The sequence below is a fragment of the Callithrix jacchus genome, chromosome 14, assembly GCF_049354715.1.
Source record: "Callithrix jacchus isolate 240 chromosome 14, calJac240_pri, whole genome shotgun sequence".
Taxonomy (NCBI): domain Eukaryota; kingdom Metazoa; phylum Chordata; class Mammalia; order Primates; family Cebidae; genus Callithrix; species Callithrix jacchus.
Window position 1 is genome coordinate 99788108 of NC_133515.1, and position 22762 is coordinate 99810869.

The 22762-nt window shown below is 40.7% G+C and overlaps 1 protein-coding gene across 6 annotated transcripts in view; it reads left to right on the top strand.

The window, feature by feature from the left end:
* Positions 1-22762, top strand: part of NBAS (NBAS subunit of NRZ tethering complex) — a 454285-nt gene that overhangs the window by 271463 nt on the left and 160060 nt on the right. For all 6 annotated transcript variants that reach the window (XM_078349936.1, XM_054245191.2, XM_054245193.2 and 3 more), the window contains 3 exons: positions 5458-5534; positions 5926-6063; positions 22433-22662. In XM_078349936.1, the coding sequence (XP_078206062.1) occupies positions 5458-5534; positions 5926-6063; positions 22433-22662 (445 nt within the window). The remainder of the gene's footprint in view (positions 1-5457; positions 5535-5925; positions 6064-22432; positions 22663-22762) is intronic.

Sequence of the window (22762 nt, forward strand, 5' to 3'; positions counted from 1 at the left end):
TAATTTGGGGTAGCATTTGAGTGGCAGTGTCCAACAAGGAGTTGGTAAGGCAAGTCTTGTGAGATGGTTCAAACCTAAATAGTGGGAAAATAGACCAGGGTACCAGTTGAATTTAAGAACAGAATTGAGGTCAGGCACAGTAGCTCATGTCTGTAATTCCAGCACTTTGGGAATTCAAGGCAGGAGGATCATTTGAGGTCATCAGTTAAAGACCAGCTTGGGCAACATGAGAATACCCTGTCTCTACAAAAAATATGTTAAGGGAATAGTCAGGTGTGGTGGCACCTGCCTGTCATTCTATACTACATGGGAGCCTGAGGCAGGAGGTGTTCACTTGAGCCCAGATTTTGAGGCTGCAGTGAGCTAAGATTGTGCCATTGCACTGTACCCTGGGCAATAGACCAAGACCCCATCTCTTTAAAAAGGAAAGAAAAAAAATGTAGTTGAATTCTCTAGGTGGCCACATAAGGTGGGATTAAGAGATAGTGATGTACTGACCTAACTGAATACGCACATTGAACAATCCAGGATGCAGATTGGTGAGGCACACAGAGGAAGACCAGCCGAGGAACAGAACCAGAACTGTGTCCTTGAAGCCAAAGCGAGCCTGTCTGGCAGTGCCTGGTGCCACAGTGAGATTTAAGAAAGAAAGGAGAGAGAAAAGACCTTGAGTTTGGTGACCTTTGGAGGTTGTGTTAGTTGAGACCCAGGGAAAGAGGGAGTTGAGGAAAGAGTGAGTGTTAAGGTAGTGGGTGCAGTGGGGTGCAGACCACTCACTAGTAAGGTTCCAGTGAAGAGAAAGGGACTCTGGAGCTTGACAGAGTGGAGAGTTTTCAAGGGGAGAATTCTTTTCTAACCCTGAGGTGATTTGCTTGTGTATTGGCACTGGGCAAATAAAAAACTTACTGTGATTCACAACCCTCTTTTGTAAGTTGAGGAAAACATCTGACTTTTTCCATAGAGAAGTTGTGAGGAGGAACTAATTCAAATGATTGCTGAGTGCTCAGTGAGAAGCAGCTAAGCCACAGGAAATATGGTGACAGACATGTATCGGCTCATCAGGTGTGACTGTTTAAGTCTGCTCTTGCTTCTTGGTGAAATTAGTCTTTATGATTAAATGCAGTTGTTAATTTATTAATAATTATGATTTGTATAAAATGGAAATAATTGTCTCTGTTGCACTGTGGTTGTTATTGGAAGGACCTTTCATGAGTGATTTTTTTTTAGGAAATGGAAACATGTTATAACTGAAGAAAAGAATTTGCTTCCTCAAGCCTGTGGTTTATAGAGGGAGGGAGGGAACCTTCTGCATACTTTCTGTAGCTGGAGTGATGCTCTGCACTTTGCGTATTTTACTTCACTTAATTTTCATTTACATAGGAGGCAAATAATGTTCCAGATCCCAAATCTAAAATCCTTTGAAAACCAGAAAGAATTCTGTAATTGGTTTGGCATCGAAACCTGAACTAAACTGACATGAGTCTACTTCATAGTCTGCTTATCTCACTTAACGTGTGTATTCAAATCTTTTCAACAGGGATATTAATGTCTTTGATTATTGGGTGTTCCCACGCCATACATAGGGTGTCATGTAATACATGATGCATATATAGCACCAACCTCCTAAAGTCCAAAACATTCTGAATTCTGAAACTCAAAATTATGTGGTCAGTCAGTTGAGCCCCTGAGCTTTGATCCGAGGACCTTCTGGTTCTGACAATGGTTTCTTTCCTGCTGTAGCATTCTGCTTGATTTTTTTTAGGCAAGAGTTTCATTGTATATTTGTAGATTTTGTTACAGTTGTTCTAAAACCTGCCTGGGATTTTGGTTTTATTTGGCCACACCCAGGTGGAGAAGCATCTGATGGTTTAGAGGCAGAATGAGGCAGAAGAAAGCTGGGCAGAGGCCCAGGTTTTATGGGAAGTAATGGATGAGGCAAGGTAGGCAAGGTTGGGCAAATTGATGATTAGATAGTATGGATAATTTGGGTAGGCTCTGGGATGTAGGGATGGTCTCTGATTGTTTAGTTACCTTGCTGCGGGGTAATTAAAGTAGAGAATTATTGCCTCTTGGGGTAGAAAAGCCAAGATAGGGGAGGTGGTTCAAATATGGGCTGTGGGTTGGTTGATTGGCATGTCAGATGTCTGCTCACAGGCAAGTTGTTTCACTCTCTAAGTATTAGCTAGATGTGGGAGAAGTCTCTGGAGGATTAGCAAGGCCTCCACCACATCAAAGCTGTGTAAAAAAGAAAAAATAAACATGATTCATATAGTTGTATTTTTGAAGTAAAGTCCATGTAGATATCATTGGAACAAACATCTGTATTTCAGGATGATGATTTTCACCACTTAGTAAAAATAACAGTGATGACCCTTTAGCCAACTTTATGAGGGTGATTTTTGTCATTACTTTGAACTCATGAAAATTAACTATGTGTTTTCTTTTTTGCCTCCTATAAGCCTTGTATTCAATAATATATGTTCAAAAAATGTTAGTGATCATTTTGTGAGTTTTGTCTATAACTATTTAAAAAATAAACCTACTAGAACTTAAGTATCTAGGTGAAAATTCTCTCAACATTTCCTGGGACTCTGCATTTATTCCAACGGTATCATCGTTGCTGCTTTTTGTTGGGTGTTTCTGTTTTGGGATTTTCCTCGAGCCTGTAGCATATTCTTCAGAACATTTTCAGTGGTCTCATATTTTTATCCCTGAGGGTGTGTTGTTTTTCAGAAATGGGCAAATGTATATTAAGTGAAGGGAAAGATTGGGTGGATTGTTGTGGTAATTGTTCTAAAACATGCCTGGGATGTTCGTTTTGTTTGGGTACTGGTGAGACATGCGGACAAGGAAATGATAAAAACTTAGATGTGACTGGAAGACAGTAAGAGGACTTCATTTCCTAGGTGGGCCTGAGGTTGGTCCAACCACAACTCCAAGAAAGGTCTCCAAGCTGGAGAAACACACACACCTGAAATAAGGGCCTGAGGGCTCCTGTGAAGAGACGGTGCAGAGTTTGATGAGTGGGTTCAGATGTGCTTACTGGAAAATTGGCCTCTTTTGTGTTTAAAGAAGGAAGTATCTGAAGAAAATTAAAATGGGGAAAAAACCGGGTAAAGTTACAGTTGAAGTTCGCCTTGTAGATGACTATAAGAAATAAAATTAAGAGAGAAGAATTATTAGTATATAAAACAGATTTACTTTTCTCTCAAAATAAGGATCCTGAAGGACTGTTAGGGAGGTATCAAATGTGGAATATATAAGGTAGCCATAAGTCAGGGTGGCAGCCGTGTGCATTGTGTGTGTATGTTTGTGTGTGTGTTGTGTATTTGTATACTATGTTATTTCTAGGATCTAAGTAAATCCTCTCAAATGGCGCAGAATTTTCAGCCATTTCTACATGCTTGCTTTTTCTTTTTCTGGTATCAAAAATGTATAGCTTAACACCTTAATTCTTCACTTGTTAATAGTCTTCTAGAGTATATTCACCAATTTTCTTCCTCCCCTTTTCCCTCACCCTCCCTCTCCCCCCCTTCCCCTCCTCCTCTGCCTCTTTTCTCTTCTCCTCCTCCTTCTTCTCTTCCTTCTCCTTCTCCTTATTTCTTTTCCTTCTTTCCTCCTCCTCTTCCTCCTCCTCTTTCTCCTTCTTTCTTCTCCTTTTCCTCCCCCTCCTTCTCCTGCCTCTCTCCCCCTCCCCTCCTCCTCCCTCTTTCTTTCTTTTTCTGTCTTTTCTCTTTCTTTCTTTCTTCCTCCCCTCCCCTCCCCTCCCCTCCCCTCCCCTGTCCTTTTCTCCCTTCCCCTTCCCTCCCCTTTTCAGGTTCTTGTTCAGTCATCCAGGCAGTGTAGTGGCACAATCATAGCTCACTGCAGCATCAACCTCCTGGGCTCAAGTGATCCTCCTTCCCCACCCTCCTGAGTAGCTGGGACTATAGGCACATGACACCATGCCCAGCTAATTTTTTAAATTTTCTGTAGAGATGGGGTCTCACTGTGTTGTCCAGGCTGGTCTCAAACTCCTGGACTCAAGCGATCTTCCCACCTTGCCCTCCCAAAGTGTTGGGATTGCAGGCAGTAGCCCAATGCCCAGCTATTTCTTCTTTGGTCTTGTAATAGTTTATACAAAATTTGATTGGTGCCCTTTGAATTGTATTTTAAATTATTTGTTAAGAGTCTTTTTATTCTTGAAAGGATTCTAATTCTTAAGACAGTATCTGGTTTGAAGAAGGTTCTTGTTGATGTTGAGTGAAGGAATAAATTTGGAAGTGGACCTTGAAATAAATAGCTTTTGATTAAAAAATGTCTCTAAAACTGTATGATTCCTTTCAGGGGCTGAGGCTGACTGGTTCATAAGGTTTGGATAACATGTAGTAAATGAGTATTAGGAGAAGTGATGTTCCCTTTGTAGATATACAGGGGAAGACACAGTAGTTGTTCTCTGTGATTCATCCACAGGAAATTTTGAGATCTAGGTCAGTCTCTGACACTTGAGCCATTTGTAGATACCTCTTCACCATTCCACCGTTCCCAGTGCCTAGACTATCAGCCAAACAGAGATTATACAAACAACTTAAACGTTATTCTACATAAGACATAATTGGGAAGGTAAATCTTCTGGAAGAATCATGTGGTGCATTTCCAAAGTTAAATATCATTTACTTTGAATCGTTCATATACTGTTCTCCTTCATTAGTGCTGATCATGAGAGTCTGTATTTTTTTTTAAATATTGGGTACATATTGTGATTACATATGACTACCTAGCATTTGCTACTGAGACCCTAAATGAATAGGCTACATTCTTACTGAAACAAACTGTGTACAAACACAGAGTGTATTGGCAACGCAGGCTTTTATGCTAAAGCTATGACATTGGCAAGTTGTGGCTTGTGTAAAGATTTACATGAGAAGGAAAAGTTTTTAATGGTTGGGATATTTTAAGACATACAAGCAAAACAAAAGACTGATTTTCTTTTTGTGGAGCGTGATTAAGAGGGGTGTTATTGGAAAGAACAAAATCACGTTATTGCAGTAATCAAAAGATTTACCCCAAATTTGCACTCATAAAGCTATTTTATTGCTCTGATCATATTTTCAGCCTCCATATTAGCTAACATTGATGCACATCATTTTGTAGCACTGTCTGCATCATTAAAAGGGAAAGATGTAGCTCTAGGAAATGAAGCCTCCCTAATGTGTTTGCACTTAGCCTTTGCAGCTGCCCTGAGAGAATTTCCTCGTGTGTACGTTACCAACAGTTTCCTTTTTTCTCAGTTAAGGTAACGTTATTATTCAACACAATTCCATATGATCTGTGTTTAGATGATACCGAATAGACTTTTATAAAAGGTCCCTGCCACTAATTGTTTGTTGAAATCTTAGAGGGCTAAAAACACGGCACTTGGTAACTATAAATTTCACATGCAACCTCAGCAAAATAATGTTTCTTTTCTGCATTCAGTTCTCTTGCAGCTAGCAAGTGAAGCCTTGCCAAATGACATGACCTTGGCTCTTGCTTATCTTCTTGCCTTACCACAGGTAAGTTTGCCCTTACCAATGAAGAAGAACCTAAAAATGACTAAATGAAAAGTGTATACTGTGAATTTCCATCGGTAAAATTGTTTATTGCATGTCATTTCCTCCTCTTAGTTCTTGGGTGCTAAATGGACCCTGGTCAGTATCTACAGAATCAGTTCTATAGTTAGCTTCAATGTTGATCTTTACATCCACTTTTATGTGCATAGGATATGCTTTATAGTGCCTCGTGATTTTTAACTGTCATTAGTAAGTTGATCTTGATCTTGAGCTTGAGTTGATGTAATGGAAACTTTGTATGAAAAATCTGCAGGAATGACTAGAAATATAATGGTTTATAATGATCGTCTTAATTTCCTTTCAGCTGAGTTAATTCTCACATGTCCCCTCCTAGGTGTTAGATGCTAACCGGTGCTTTGAAAAGCAGTCCCACTCTGCAATATCTCTCCAGCTGGCAGCCTATTACTATAGCCTACAGATCTATGCCCGACTGGCCCCTTGTTTCAGGGACAAATGCCATCCTCTTTACAAGGTGAGTCTTCATGATTTCCACCTTATTAATGAGCAAAGTTAAGCCTTTTCTGAAATACTCAAAACACGTGTTTAATTTTTGGAGGAACTGATTGCGTTTTTATCCAGAATGTATTCCAAGTGGCAGATGGCCGATGGCTTTTCTGTATTCAACGAAGTTGCTTTGCCAGGTACCAGTAAGTAGAGCTTAATATTTATTGTGAATGCTGATTCCTCCCTCTGACTTTTCCTTCATTTACTTTATTTTTCAGTTCTTAGTTAGGAATAACTAAGTAGTAGGAAAGGCAAAACGGAGAATTGGTTTTTAAATTTACTTTTTTTTTTTTTTTGAATTGGAGTTTCACTCTTGTTACCCAGGCTGGAGTGCAATGGCGCAATCTCGGCTCACCGCAACCTCCGCCTCCTGGGTTCAAGCAATTCTCCTGCCTCAGCCTCCTGAGTAGCTGGCATTATAGGCACACGCCACCGTGCCCAGCTAATTTTTTTGTATTTTTAGTAGAGATGGGGTTTCACCATGTTGACCAGGATGGTCTTGATCTCTTGACCTCGTGATCCACCCGCCTCGGCCTCCCAAAGTGCTGGGATTACAGGCGTGAGCCACTGCGCCCGGCCCTAAATTTACTTTCTAAAAGAAAGATGGCTGTGCCTAACTTGGGAAAGCAGACAACATAATCCTTGAAGTAATAACTGCACTTTTATTTATTTTTTTAAGCCAGAGATATAAAGTGGTCAGTTGTACAGATGAATGTTGAACTATATTGTTCCTACTTGTCACAAGCCTCAGACAGCTTTTATGTAACTATTGTTAATTTCCAAGTGAAAGCAGATAAACATGGCCTCAGGTTACATGTGCCTTCTTTTGTGGACACAAAAGTATTGCAGATGCCACTGGAAAATCCCTCCAAGTACTTGTATAGACATACCAGTTTTAATTATCGGCACTGGGAAATTATCTGAGTTTTGTATTGGATCATTTTAAGAGTAGATATATAGACTTTAAAATCCACTATATGCATAAATCCAAGGTCCAGATTTTATTGAGGCAAGATTTCTTATTCCTCAACCCCAAACAAATTCTAATACAACTTACATTTTTCCTGTTTTCCCTGATAGTAAATTACTTTATACCAAAATGAAAAGTCCTAAAGCATGTGCTATTTGTGACTGGGTTAAATCAGGAGAAAATGGTTAATTCTATCTTACCTTTTGTATCTAACCATCACTCTTTCCAAACTCAGATATTGCAGTCACTCTATAAGAAAGCCTGTTTAAGATTTCCACAATTAAGGCAGGGCATGGTGGCTAACGCCTATAATCACAGCACTTTGGGGGCTGAGGTGTGTGGATCACCTGAGGTCATGAGTTCAAGACCAGCCTGACCAACATGGAGAAACCCTGTCTCTATTATAAATGAAAAAGTAGCCAGGCGTGGTGGCTCATGGCTGTAAGCCCAGCTAGTTGGGAGGCTGAGACAGGAAAATTGTTTGAACCCAGGAGGCGGAGGTTGCAGTGAGCTGAGGTCACACTGATTGCACTCTAGCCTGGGCAACAAGAGCGAAACTCAAAAACAAAAAAATTCCACAATTAACACTGGCAAAGAAATAAAGCATAATACTGAAAGATAAGGGTTAAAAGTAAAGGTGCATTTATGTTTTTTTTCTATATTCTTACAGTTCTTTCATATGGTAGGAAGCATATTTTTTTCCAGGTCTTACATTTTGTGTAAAGAAATAATTTTATGTGTCTATCAAAGTTCTAGCTGCATCAACCTTCCAAACCACATCTAAGAACCGAGAAGGAGGTGAAAACATTCCATTTGTGGTGATAGATCGGCTTTCAGGTTTTCATCCATCTGTGTTTATTTTCAGTATGACACATGGGAGGACCATCCATAACAGGTGACTCTCCCAGGACACATCACGGTTAGATGTGTACCGGTTTGAGGCATAGTTTTATTCTCATGTCATCTGGATAAGAAACAGGAATGCTTTATTCTTTTAACCAGTTCACCTAAGATATTACTTTATTTTGGGAATTTTGTGTTTTGTTTTCTGGTAACTACTGCTGCTTTGTACAGATACTTATTTTATATAAAATTATACTCTAGTAATTTGGGGTTTTTAATATCTCAGGTATGGTTTCATGTGAAATAACACACATGCATTAACATATGTTATAAATTAAGGGACTGAAGCGATTAAGTGGAAATTTGGAGAGTTTATTTTACTCTTATCTTTTTATTAGTGCTATGTGTGTACAAATAATTTCCCCTAAAACTCTAAGTATGTTGAAACACAATGAAGCTTTACTTTGACCAAATGCATAGTACCTTATTGTAAACTTGAATTTGTTTCCCCTAAAAGTCAGTTGAATTCTCAAAATATATTTGACTGTGGTCTCTAAGTAAATGTCATTGACATAGGATGCCAGTGCTGAAATTAGATCTCACTCTTCCATTCCAATTATGTCATCTGTATTAAGGCCCTACCGTGTGCCTACCCCTTGCTGTACCTTTCCAGAATACGTAAGATTGGAAGGCCACTGTATTTGTCCATTTTCATACTGCTGTAAACAGCTTCCCAGGCCAGGTGCGGTGGCTCATGCCTGCAGTCCCAGCACTTTGAGAGGCTGAGGCAGGTAGATCACCTGAGGTCAGGAGTTGGAGACAAGACTGGCCAACATGGTGAAACCCCGTCTCTACTAAAAATACAAAAATTATCTGGGTATGGTGGCGGGCACCTGTAATCCCAACTACTGGGGAGGCTGAGGCAGGAGAATTGCTTGAATATGGAAGGTGGACATTGCAGTGAGCTGAGATGGGGCCATCGCACTTCATCCTGGGCAATAAGAGTGAAACTCCATCTCAAAAGAAAAAGAGAAAGAACTGCCCAAGACTGAGTAATTTATAAAGGAAAGAGATTTAATTGATTCACAGTTCAGCATGACTGGGGAGGCCTCAGGAAACTTATACTCATGGAGGAAGGTGAGGGGGAACCAAGGCACCTTCTTCACAAAATGGCAGGAAAGAGAAATGGCAAGCAAAGGGGTTGAGCTCCTTATAAAACCATCAGATCTCATGAGAACAGCATGGGGGAAACCACCCCCATAATCCAGTTACCTCCACCTGTCTCTCCCTTGATATGTGGAAATAATGGGGATTATAATTCAAGATGATATTTGGGTGGGGACACAAACATTAACCATATCATTCTGCCTCTGGCACCTCCCAAATCTCATCTCCCTTTCACATTTCAAAACCAGGCATGCCTTCCCAACAGTTTGCCAAAGTCTTAATTCATTCCAGCATTATCCCAGAAGTCCAAGTCCAAAGTCTTATCTGAGACAAGGCAAGTCCCTTCTGCCTATAAGCCTATAAAATCAAAAGCAAATTAGTTCCTTCCTGTAAGTTACTTTGCTCTGCTTCCCTTTTAATCATGAGTTCGAATTCCAAACAATCTCTTTGTGAATGGATAAAACCGATTGCTTTTAAGAGCACTCAAGTCACCTGTTGAATGATTTGCTTCTTAGAAATTTATTCTACCAGATACCCTAAGTCATCTCTCTCAAGCAAAGCTCTACAGGTCTTTATGGCAGGGGCAAAATGCCACCAGTCTCTTTGCTAAAGAATAGCAAGAGTCACCTTTGTCCCCAACAAGTTTCTCATCTCCATCTGAGACTACCTCAGGCTGGACTTCCTTGTCCATACTTCTGTCAGCATTTTGGTTAAAGTCATTCAACAAGTCTCTAGGAAGTTCTAAACTCTCGCACATCTTTCTGTCCTCTTCTGAGCTCTCCAAACTGTTCCAACCTCTGCCTGTTGCTCAGTTCCAGAGTTACTTGAACATTTTCGGGTACCTTTATAGCAGCACCACACTTTCTGCAGTATTAATTTGTTGTTTTAGTCTGTTTCTTTTTCCTTTTTCACTAGCGTCTGACTTCTAATTCCTTCAGCTGTTGTAATCTGTTTTTATACTGCTGTAAAGAATTACCCGAGACTGGGTAATTTATAAAGGAAAGAGGCTTAATTGACTCATGGTTCAGCATGGCTGGGAAGGCCTCAGGAAACTTTCAATCATGATGGAAGGCAAAGGGGAAGCAAGGCGTCTTCTTCACAAGGCAGCAGGAAGGAGAAGTGCTGAACAAAGCAGGAAAAGCCCTTTATAAAACCATCAGCTCTTGTGAGACCTCACTCACCATCAGGAGAGGAGCATAGGGGAAACTGCCCTCATGATTCAGTTACCTCCACCTGGTCTTTCCGTTGATACATGGGGATTATCAGGATTATAATTCAAGATGAGATTCGGGTAGACACACAAAGCCTAAATATATTAGACACTCCATCAATCAGCTGTCAGTCATTAAGCATCCCTCATGTGCCACACCCTGCTCCTGAGCCTTGGGGTTAGGAGATGACTGTGGCATGGCGCTGGACCTCAGTGACCTTGCCACTTGCTCTAAATTCATATGAGGCAGTTAAGTAAATGTGGATTAGACTGGCAGTAAAATGGAGAACTAAAGATGGATGTGGGACAGACGAAGTTACAGCTGTTAAAAAAGCCAGAAAGCTGACTGCACAGCCACATTCTGGCCTTCATCTTCAGTTTCATTTCTTTAATTAAAGTAGTTCTCTTGGAGGAAAATTATAGTACAACTTACATTTTTCCTGTTTCCCTGATAGTAAATTACTTTGAACCACAATAAAAATTGTACTAATGCATGTAGTGTTTATGACTCGGATAAGTTAGGATAAATCTGTTACATTCCATTCCTCTTTTTGTATCTGGCCACTACTCTTTCCAAATTTACATACTGCAGTCACTACAGGAAACCCTATTTGGGATGTCCACAGCTGAAGCTTGCCAAGAAATAAAGCAAAATACTGAAGGATAAGGGTTCAAAGTGAAGGTGTCTTGGTTTCTGCTTCTATGTTTCTACAGTTCTTTCCACTTGGTGAAAAGTGTATTTTATTTACAGGTCTTACATTTTGTATACCCTTTTATCTATTCAGCATTAGAGTACCTACTCTAAAGGAACAGAGCTTGACATTGTAGTATAAAGAATAAGTCTGGATTTTTACTCCTTTCTACCTCTTACCCAATTTGTGTTTCTTCCCTTCATTTTCTATCAACCCACCATCTCTGCCCATTAATTCTCATTCTTATTTCTATCACTGTGATTCTATTGTATTAGGGTTCTCTAGAGGGACAAAAGGAATAGGATATATGTATATATGAAGGGGAGTTTATTAAGCAATATTGACTCACACCACCCGCAATGATGAAGTCCCACAAAAGGCCATCTGCAAGCCAAGGAGCAAGGAAGCTAGTCCGAGTCCCAAAACCTCAAAAGAAGGGGAGCCGACAGTGCAGTCTTCAATCTGTGGCTGAAAGCCCAAGGTCCACGAGTAAACCACTGGTGTAAGTCTAAGAGTCCAAAAGCTGAAGAACTCAGAGTCTGATGTTTGAGGGCGGGAGGCATCCAGCATGGGAGAAAGATGAAGGCTGGAAGACTTAGCCAGTCGTCTTCTCCCACTTTCTTCTGCCTGCTTTATTCTAGCTGCGCTGGCAGCTGTTTAGGTGGTGCTCACCCACATTGAGCGTGGGTTCACCTCTCCCAGTCCACTGACTCAAGTGTTCATCTCCTTTGGCAACACTCGCGCAGACACACCCAGAAACAATACTTTGCATCCTTCAGTCCAGCCAAGTTGACCTTCATATTAACCATCACATGTATCAAACTGGCTTTTCCTTTGAAAGTGTCCCTTGGAGCTCTCCTGCCCTCGTGCTAGCTCTTGGCCTCAAATTCCTGGTTGTCATACTACCCACCCACCCTGTGGCATAGTTCCTGCCACCCACCACCATTCCCTTTCTGGGCACAGCACCATAGGGTGGCTGCTGTTCAGAGTCATGGCTTAAGGAAGCAGCATTAATTCTGTGGGAATAGAAGCCAGTAAAGTCCGTGGGGCCCGGTGATGATGCCTGAACACATGATGTCTAACCTTCCAGCTTCTCCAGACAGAAAGCGGTGCCCTCTGGTAGCCTGAGACAGCACATGGGCAGGTCGTGAGCCAGCTAGTTCTCCAGGGGCTTCTTGGCAACCCGGAGAAAGCGTCCAATTGTTGTTCTGAAAGGAGAAATGAAGAAATAGAAACCGGGGTGTTTTTCCCCATCAAGATGCAAAGGTATTCTGAATCTCTTCTGGACGGACAGATGTGTCACGAGTGAGTGGGGGAGAGTTAACCACCTCTCCATCTGTTTGCATCTCTTCACCCCGTGTCCTCACCTTACTTCAGTCCTCCATAGTTCTTCACCTAAACTCCTGGACAGCCTGGTAAAATTACCTTGTCTTCATTTTTTTACTTTTATATTTTCCCCCAAACAACTGCCGGAGTAGTCATTCTAAAATGCAGTTGTAGACATCCTTCTCTCTGCCCAAAATCCTTAAGGAACCTCCCATTGCCCCAGCATGTTCTGCATGTCTCCATGATCCAGCCTCTGTTCTTCCAACTTCATCTTTCTGTGCTGCAGCCATGCCAAAAACTCTCCCTTTAATGCTTTTTGTCACCATTTCTTTGCTTAGCTACTTGGTTCAGGTGTCACCTCACTCAGGAAACTTTCTTCAGTCCTCCCAAACTGGGTCAGGTCCTCCCAATGTGCTTTTGTACTCCCGTGTTCTTACCTCTGTCAGAGCATGTGCATTCTATTGTTTTGAGCTTAAATATTTTTCATCTTACTGGAAGAGGGTGGGATGAGCTACCTTGCTGTCCTCTGGCTTTAATTGTCTCCTGTGCTAGATTTCTTCCGTTCTTACACATCAGATCTGACACGTCTCCAGGAATTGAATTGAAGGACACCCAGTTCCTGTCTGCTCCCCAATTGATTGCTCACTTGGTGGGGAGAAACTCTCCCGGACTCTTGGTCACAGACATCTTCTGTGTTGATGATTATTGTAGAGTGGGAGCAGAGGAAAATATGGTGTGGGTTTTTCCAAACAGCTGTGTTAAAGTACCTTTCATGTTCATTCTGCTGTTTGATCCTTTGAGCAACCTCATTTTGCAGAAAAGCCATCTTCTTTGTAGACGATATGACTCAGAAATGTGGTTACTTGCTCAAGGTTACTCTGGTAGAAAGTGGTAGAAAGTGATATCCTATCATTTAAAGTCCCTGATTTCAGGATTTACCTGCTTTTTACTTGGACAGCGGCCACTCAAGCTTTGTTTCCAAAGAAGCAGTGTCACTCTTTTTCAGACGTGAGTGATATTTGCAGCATGCAAACCTCAGGGGTAATTCCCAGCAGGATATTTTCGTGTGCTGCTCCATGTCTACCAGGTAACATCCCGGAAATGACAGATAAGACCCTCAGTGAACTGGCAGGCTCTTCCTTGTCCCTCCAGCCGTGTTTCCTGACACTACTTCTTTTGAAGTTTATATTCTGGTTGCTCAGAACTTAGATTTCTCTGAATTTAACATCCTTTGTTGTGCCTCTGTGCACATGCAGATCCAGTTCTTCATCTGAAGTACTTCTTTCTCCTCCCCCTGTGAGCAGGCAAGTCTGAGCTCAAAGGCACCTCCTCTGAAGCCTTGCTTGGTCTCCTTCCCTCTCTGTTCCTTGTGTGTACACCCATGGAAGCAATTCTTTTAGGATTACAGTTGATGACACATCTTTCTCCTCTCGGTGTGGCAGCATTATTTGAAGAAAGGAATTCTGTTGCTCCCTGTATCCCCAGACCTAGCCCATTGTAGTTATTCAGTGACCATTGATTGGCACGGAGATGAGATCAAGAGTCATGCCACGTGCTGCGTGTCAGGATAGCTTGAGGCTTCAGGTTTGCAGTGGTGAGTTCTGACCCTCTTGGATTTGAAGGAAACACCGATAGACATGATAGCTGGATGTTGGATGTTTTAAGTATACAGGAGGTTTTCATTGACTGCCTAATGGCTCATTATTTGAGTGTTTTCAGCATCTTCCTCTGCATAAAACAGCACTGCTGAGTTTGGAATTAAATATGACAAACTCCAGATGAATCATCTTGGAAATTGAAATCAAAGTGGTTTCAATTTGTTGCCTACGCATAATCACACCCAGTGAAGCTTAGCTTTCACTCAGTTGTCAGTTCAGCTTGTTTCTAATTCCGCAGTCTTTTCACATTTTCTCTTTCCACCCCCTGGAGTTACGCTCTGCAGGAATGCTAACTTAGGTGGATTACTAGCCTTGAATAAAAGTATTGATAGAATTTGTGTGCTTATTTCTCATGCACAGACTGTGCATCCTGAAGGGCAGCACCATCCTGAGCCAGCAGAGGCCCCTGGAGCCCAGCAGCTCTCAGATGATCCGTGGAGCCACCTCCCTCACCTGCATTTTTCTTTTAATTTTATATATTGATGGTTGGCAAATGGTCAGTCGGAGAGAGTTTTCTCTTCTAGTATTTGTTCTGATTAACTCATTTTTATATTTAACAAAGAATACACACATGATCCCAAAACTCAAGAGGTTGAAATAGTTTATAACAAAAAGTCAGAGTTTCCCATTTGTATCCATCCAGAGATAGCTGATGGCTGTACATACTTACGTAACTGGCTTTTTAGACAGATGTTAAACAGGATGTGCATATTGTTCCATACTTTGATCTTTTTTGCCTCATATCTTACCTTTGTAATTATTGTAAATGTATTTTGAAGTGTGATCTTTGCAACATTCTTTTAAAAAAGTGTTCAGAAGAGAAAATTAGTTTAAAAATGGAAACATGTCCTTTAGTTTTATAGACTAGGGAAGCAAACTCAGCAGGGGATGAAATTCAGAACGTTATGGTAGACTATTTCTAAAATGAGTTTTTTTAAGCTACTAATTGAAACTACTAAGTAGAAAATTATCTCAAGCAAAATAACAACCCTAAAGGGGAAACACACCACCTGTTTAAAACTTTCCAAATAATATTAACAAGAAATGTAGAGACTATTAAACCAGAATGGATTTATTACCTCTACTAGTAAGCAGTAGATTAAGTCATTGAGCATTTTGTTGTCATGAATATTTATGCATATTTTGCTTTTACAGGCAGTTGACCATATTCTTTAAAGAAATCATACTTTATTCACCTCACTGAAGAACTACTTTGTCAAGTTCTGGGGGGAAAATGAAGTAATTTAACTTCATAATTTCCTTTTTAAATTATGAATAGCTTTTTATGCTGTCAGTTTTTGCAGCCTATGATATTTTGCCATACTACTTTGGATACTGAATATGGAAGATTTTGAAGCATCCCAGAAAGCTCTTCGTAAGCTTCTTAAAGGCTAAAAGCTTTCATATCCATGCATCATGTCACTGAAGTTAGATGTTGGGAAATGAGGGAGAGAAGTTTAAATGTACTCTGAATAACAAAAAAACCTCTGAATGATTTTAGGTGTGAAGCTGGATGTAGAACAACTCCTGGAGACTTGTTCAGCAGTATGGGGCAGGTGGCTGGGAAGCCAGGTGGCTTGATTCACTTTCCAGCTGCAAGACTATAGCTCTCGTTGCTTCAACTACACATGGTAGGATCTATAAAACAAGAAACAGGCCAGGCATGATGGCTCATGCCTATATCCCAGCATTTTGAGAGGCCAAGGCGGATGGATCACGAGGTCAAGAGATTGAGACCATCCTGGCCAATATGGTGAAACCCCGTCTGTACTAAAAATACAAAAATTAGCTGGGCATGGTGGCACATACCTGTAATCCCAGCTACTCGGGAGGCTAAGGCAGGAGAATCATTTGAACCCGGGAGGCGGAGGTTGCAGTGAACCAAGATTGAGCCACTGTACTCCAGCCTGGCAACCGAGGGAGACTCCATCTCAAAAAAAAAAAGAAAAGAAAGAAACAGTGCTTCCCCTGCACATCCCCAGCTTGATAGGAGGTCAAATGAAAATCATGTGAAAACACTTTTGAAACTTTAAATGTTATGTACTTGAGTGAAAAAAAAAATGAATGTATGAAATATAGTGTTGGGATAAATAGGAGGTGTTTTGGAATATTTGGGGGAAAGTAGTGATAAACTCAGGGGAAGAATATTTACTCAAATTTAATTTCAATATTGGAAGTAATCATAACCGGTAAAGTTTCCTGAGAAAGAGATAGAAAGTAGCAGTGGCAATGATCACAAAATAATTTGCATAGGGAGCTAGCGCTTATTCATCCAGTCTCATTTAGTCTTTATGGGGATTCAGAAGAAATCGCTTCAATTTTAGAAATGGAAAATTTAAAGCTCAGGAAGGAAAACTTAGTAATCTGGGTCACTGATGCCAATTTTTATGTTTTTTCCCCATAACTAATTTTGTTTTTGGAAGCTTTAGTAAGAAGTTGACTCTTCTCATGTTTATGAGTTCTTCTCAGTATTATGTTTTATACAATAAATTGAAGTACTGAAAATCTTTTTATATACAACAAATATTTGATGAGCTATATTCTTTTATATACTGATAAACCTGCTATCCAAAAATTAATAGAATGTCCCTAATCATCACCTTATTATTTATATTTTATAGAGATGGGGTCTCACCATGTCACTCAGGCTGGTCTCAAACTCCTGGGCTCGAGCAGTCCTCCCACCTTGGCCTCCCAAAGTGATGGGATTACAGGCACAAGCATCTGTGCCCAGCCACACCACCTTATCAAGACAGAATTTTAGAAGGAGGTATATTTATATCAGGGAGTTTACCAGAAAATAGTATTGTTGCTTATGATTCTAAAACACTGTGTTATCATTAGAGAAGAAAAAGCAAGAGGCTTGGAAATGCAGCTCAAATCGATTATCTAGTTGAACACCTAATGGGGATTTATATTTACACACACACACACAAGCACATATATATATGGGATGAGAAGCTGAATGTATGTGTGGAAAAACGTCTACCCGGAACAATACAGTGACAGCATTAAATCACTGAAAATCTATCATTTGTAAAAGGACTCTAATGGCGAGTGTATTAGTTCATTCTCACACTACTATAAAGAACTACCTGAGACTGGATAAATTATGAAGAAAAGAGGTTTAATTGACTCATAGTTCCACAGGCTTAACAGGAAGCATGGCTGGGAGGCCTCAGGAAACTTAAAATCATGGCAGAAGGTGAAAGGAAAGCCAGCACACCTCACCATAGTGGAGCAGGAGAGAGAGCGAGCAAAGGGGGAAATGCCACTAACTTTTTTTTTATTGTACTTTAGGTTCTGGGGTACATGTGCAGATCATTCAGGATTGCTGCATAGGTACATACATGGCAAGGTGGTTTGCTGCCTCCATCCCCCCATCACCTATATCTGGCATTTCTCCCTATGTTATCCCTCTCCAACCTCCCGATCCCCCACTTTCCTCTGCTAGCCCCCCTCAACAGACCCCAGTGTGTGATGCTCCCCTCCCTGTGTCCATGTGTTCTAATTGTTCAACACCCATCTATGAGTGAGGACATGTGGTGTTTGATTTTCTGTTCTTGTGTCAGTTTGCTGAGAATGATGGTTTCCAGATCCATCCATGTCCCTATACTTTTAAACAACCAGATCTCTTGAGAACCTGATCATGAGAATAGCAAGGGGGAAGTCTGCCCCCATGGTCCAGTCACCTCCCACCAGCGCCTCCTTCAGTATGTGGGGATTACAATTCGAGATGAGATTTGGGTGGGGACACAGAGACAAATTATAACATCAAGTCTTACTTGCGTGTAGTGGAGCAGTGTCAACATTGGCCCAATCAAGAGCATTGTATTTTTAAGAGATGCCCCTCCCTACATAACAAATATAAAAGGATGGTTCTTAGGAAGCATTCTGCATGGTAGTCATAGCACTGTTTTGACACTTACCAGCTTAAAGGCCTCAGAGAAGTTCATTCTTTACTCAGCAGTAAAACAGAGATGACAGTAAGAGATACCTGTCCTACAGGGTTGTTAGTGCAAAATGAGACTCAGTACATGTTCTAGCACTAGGCGTGTTCCATCCTGAAGACTAAAATACCAGATTTTTATTCTTTAATATTTCTTGGGAAAAGTGATTAAGTTTCTTGTACCAAGAATATGAAATAAAAATATTTGATAGAGGACTAGATAATTTGTATTTAGTAAGCGAGAAGAGGTTAAAGTTGCATAAACTGTGCAGAAACCTGTTGGCTATAATTTGTGACCTGAAATTCTAATTTTTTTTTTTTTTTTTTTTTTGGAGATCAAGATTTCACTCTTTCCCACAGGCTGGAGTACAGTGGTGTGATCATAGCTCACTGCAGCTTCGAATTCCTGAGCTCAAGTGATCCTTGTGCTGCAGCCTCCGTAGTAGGTAGCACTGCAGACATGCACCATTATACCAGGCTGATTTTCATTTTCTTAATTTTTATGTGGGGATAGCATCTCACTATATTGCCCAGACTGGTCTTAAACCCCTGGCCTCAATTGAGCCTCCTCCTTAGGCTTCCCAAAGTGCTGGGATTATCAGTGTGAGCCATCATACCAGCCTAAAATTCTACTTTTTAACAAATAAATCTATTCAGAATATTTGGTGGAAGAATAAATGAGATGTAGAACATCCTTCTTTCTACACCTGAAGGGATTTGCAAAGATTTATTTTTTCAATGGTAGAATTCTTTTTTTTATTTTTAAATTTTGATTTATTTATTTATTTTTTTTGAGACGGAGTTTCGCTCTTGTTAACCCAGGCTGGAGTGCAATGGCGTGATCTCAGCTCACCGCAACCTCCGCCTCCTGGGTTCAGGCAATTCTCCTGCCTCAGCCTCCTGAGTAGCTGGGATTACAGGCACACGCCACCATGCCCAGCTAATTTTTGTATTTTTAGTAGAGACGGGGTTTCACCATGTTGACCAGGATGGTCTCGATGTCTTGACCTCATGATCTACCCGTCTCGGCCTCCCAAAGTGTTGGGATTACAGGCACGAGCCACCATGCCTGGCCTCTTAATGATAAAATTCTTATACATTTATAGGATTTCAGTCTTAGAAAGGTGATCACCTGGTGATGCTCCTTTGTTTCACATCTGAAGAAACTGAGGCCCAGTGGAATCAAGAGAGGGAATCAACTACTCCCTCCATGGAGTTCCTAGCACTCTCGGCTTATGATTCTATAAGGCTGCGTATGATTCTCTAAGGCTTCTGTGACTTGTTTATGCGTACGTCCTTGTCAATCACTAGTTTTTAATTCTTTTAGAGTAAGCTCTGTGTCAAATTTGTTTTCATAATAATGGAGAAAAGAGAGCTTTAACCTACCTTTTTTATTGTGCCTCGTAACAAACTGTGAGGAGGATGTGCTATTGACATTCTTTTATAGGTGAGGAAACAGGAAGTAACTTCTTCCAGACTGCGTGTCTCCTGAGTGGGGAAGCTGCAATATCAACCTGTATTACTGACTTCAAAGCCAGTTCAATCAGCTTCCCCTTTGGCCATGTACTGATTTGTGCAAGAGACTGTGCTGTGCTCTGCAAATTCATGAAGTACACATGGTCTCTGCCCTCCAGAGGTTATAATTTAAGAGAAGGCAATGCAAAATGAATCATACAGTAGAGGTGCACTGTAACTATGATTTTCGTATGCCTTTTAGCAAGTTCCATAATTCCTTTTATTTTTGGAGCACTTCCTTTCTGCCAGGTTTCGGTTTGTATATTTAGGCTTCTCACAACCATGAACGCTATATATTACTGCCATTTTATAGATGTGACAGTGAAGTTCATAGTTAAGTAATCTGCACAAGATCATTCAGCTAGTAAGCTCTGTCTGTGCTTACTTCACTGTGCCATGTCATTTTATTCATTGGCAAAAGGAGACAATACTATTCTTGTGTCACATATGAAGGTTGTATGTAGAGACTCAAAATTTTCTGCAGGTTACATAAGTACCTGTGTAAATGTTTGTAGTAATAATTATGCTCATTCCTGTGCACTAATATTTTGGAGCTTTGCTCTTCACCTGGCCTTGGGATTTGTTTCATAGACTATTTTGGAACACAAAGAATAGAAACGAGCAGAGATTCTACCATTGAGGCTAATGAAAAGTGCAGGCCACTCTCCCAGTACATGGATTACATCTTGGAGATACCAGAAAATAAAAAGCCAAAAATGAATGTGGAACAAAATCTATGAAAAGCCACTGGGAGATCTAAGATAGTTGGTTCTATGAGTAGGGGATAGAAACAATAGCCTGGTAGAGAGAGGGGCATGGAGTTATACACAGAGATAAGTTAGATTGTTAATAGCCTTTTCTTTAAGGTATATTCAACAAGTTCAGGCTGAGAGCTTTAGTCTGAAAGCACCAGGTGAGAATATACATGGAGAAAAGCCTTCTTCATTGTTTTGGTGAACACAGATTTGGTTGTTGCTTGTAAATCTGAGGCACTAGGAACTACTTCAAGGAACAATTAAAAAGAGCTCTTCTGCCACCCTAAAACCCTGATCATTATCCAGTGGTCTTGCTGTCTTTACAACTGGGAAGAAAAGTGCACACCAGATGAGGTGTAAGAGCAGCAAGCCATGGCAGCACACACCAGAGTGCCGAGCAGGTGAAGATGGGCTGGCTGGCCTGTGAGCAGCATCCCTGCATCAGACAACTGTAGAGGTGGCTGTGCACATGATGGAGACTCAGGGTGCTGCCCTGAGTGGTTTAGGTGGAAAGGAGATTTAGTTAAATGTCAGCCATAGATGTGCTGAGAGCTGAGGCATGGCATCCCCTTTCCCTAAATCCATTGCCGGGATACTGTTCATAGGCAGCTGGTTCTTAAATCACTTTCTAATTCTAGTTAGATTTAGCTTATACACTTCATGTCTCCGTCAAGCCTTAGCCATATAGGAGTTATCATGTTCTCTACCTTTTATGGGAATTTGTCTCCCTATTTTTTGCTGGCCTTGTTATTACTGGTTTGGTACCTGAGTATTTAACCGAGACATTAACTCCTTGAAGAAGACTTCAGTGACACCTGCCCACTCCTGTGTATTCCCGTAGCACTCTAGGCTTATTTGTGTCACACCATTTTACAGTTCTTTGCATGATTGTCTGTCCTAATAGACTGTACTCCTGTAGGGAAGGGCCATATCCTCTTTGTAAATGACTTATACATAATGGGTGCACAAAAAGTATTTACTGAATGAATGAAAGATGGCCTTGTAGCTTACTATGGAATGGTTTGTATTCAAACCCCGGTCTTTTAACTTGAGACACATATTTGTGGTTTTGAGAGCAGGACTCAGTGTATGCATAGCAGTAGGGAAAAAAATTAAATATAGTAAGATTGATTTTTACTCAAATCCACCTGCCAGAATCTAAGAAGATTTCTTTAATTGTTTTTTATCAGCACTCCCAGATTGTTCCTTAAAAGGATCAAGAGAATGTCAGGGTAAGTTTGGTAATATAGGCTCGACATTGACAAGTCTCCTATGCAGCTCAGAACACATTAGAAATGCTGACAGCTTACTATAATTAGCTGTGTGTTTCTGAGAACCAAAGGTAGATTCTTGTGTTTTTTTTCTAATTTGCTTATATTAAATATGTAGCATGTCTTCCCAGGAATTGGGATTGATTGAGTTAATGCTGTTCAAGTATTATGCTCCCTGTCAGGTAATTCCAGAATCATGACTCAGCTCTGTAACTTCATTAACACCCAGACCAACTTTAATATAAATAAATGTGGCCAGTTAATCATTTATTCTCCTTTCCTGTCAGCTGTTGGATTCTAGGTTGTGTTCTAGTTGAATGATTTTCTGGTTATTAGAGAAGCTGCTAAGAATCATAGAATAATATCCCGTTGAGCCCCAAATTAGAAGACTAAAAATTGGTTGGATGCGTTTTTTTTATGAAACTTGCACTATTTATGATTTCAGAAACAGGGTGGAGTTTTATCCCTAACCTATCCCTGGAGAAGATACTTTTCTCCTCAGCTGTCTAGCCGTTTATAGTGAGGTTATTCAACTGCAGCGTTGTTATTGACAACACTTACTGTAGTCCACAGCAAATTTCTCCAGAGGCAATGGTGATGAAAATGACTTCCAGAGCGAGTTACCCTGAGTGATCAGATGGTTGGGGGACAAATCTGATGGAGGATTCTAGTAGTTGAATGAGCAAGAATATATTATTTTGTAAGTGTGAGGAGGTTTTAAGGTTGAAGAAGAACAGAGCAAGGGTTCAAAAAGCTGTTTTTAGACGTAGTTGTGTCCTGTCTTTGTGGTCTGCTAAGTGGGTAAAGTACCACTTTTGCAATTGACTTTTCAGGGCTGTGGTGAGCCTTATTAAATGGCAGCGGTTTACAGGGCCAGATAGTGCCTGGCAGACATGGTCTTCTTCCTTTTTTTTTTTTTTAACTTACTTGCTCATCTTTGTATGATGTTTGTAAAGTATCTTCTTTCCATGTCTTTCACAGGCTGATCCCAAAGAACTAATCAAGATGGTCACGAGGCATGTGACTCGACATGGGCAGGAAGCCTGGCCTGAAGATCTTGTTTCACTGACCAAGCAGTTACACTACTACAATGAGCGTCTCCTGGATTTCACTCAGGCGTGGGTCCTGCAGGGCCTTCGGAAGGGTGTGGACGTGCAGCGGTTTACTGCAGATGACCAGTATAAAAGGGAAACTATCCTTGGTCTGGCAGAGTAAGCAATACCCTTTGTCTACTAAGAGAATGGATTTAAATTGCAAAAGAACAAGTTCAGTTACCAGGACTATTAATTTCAGTCCTTTGAAGATTTACAT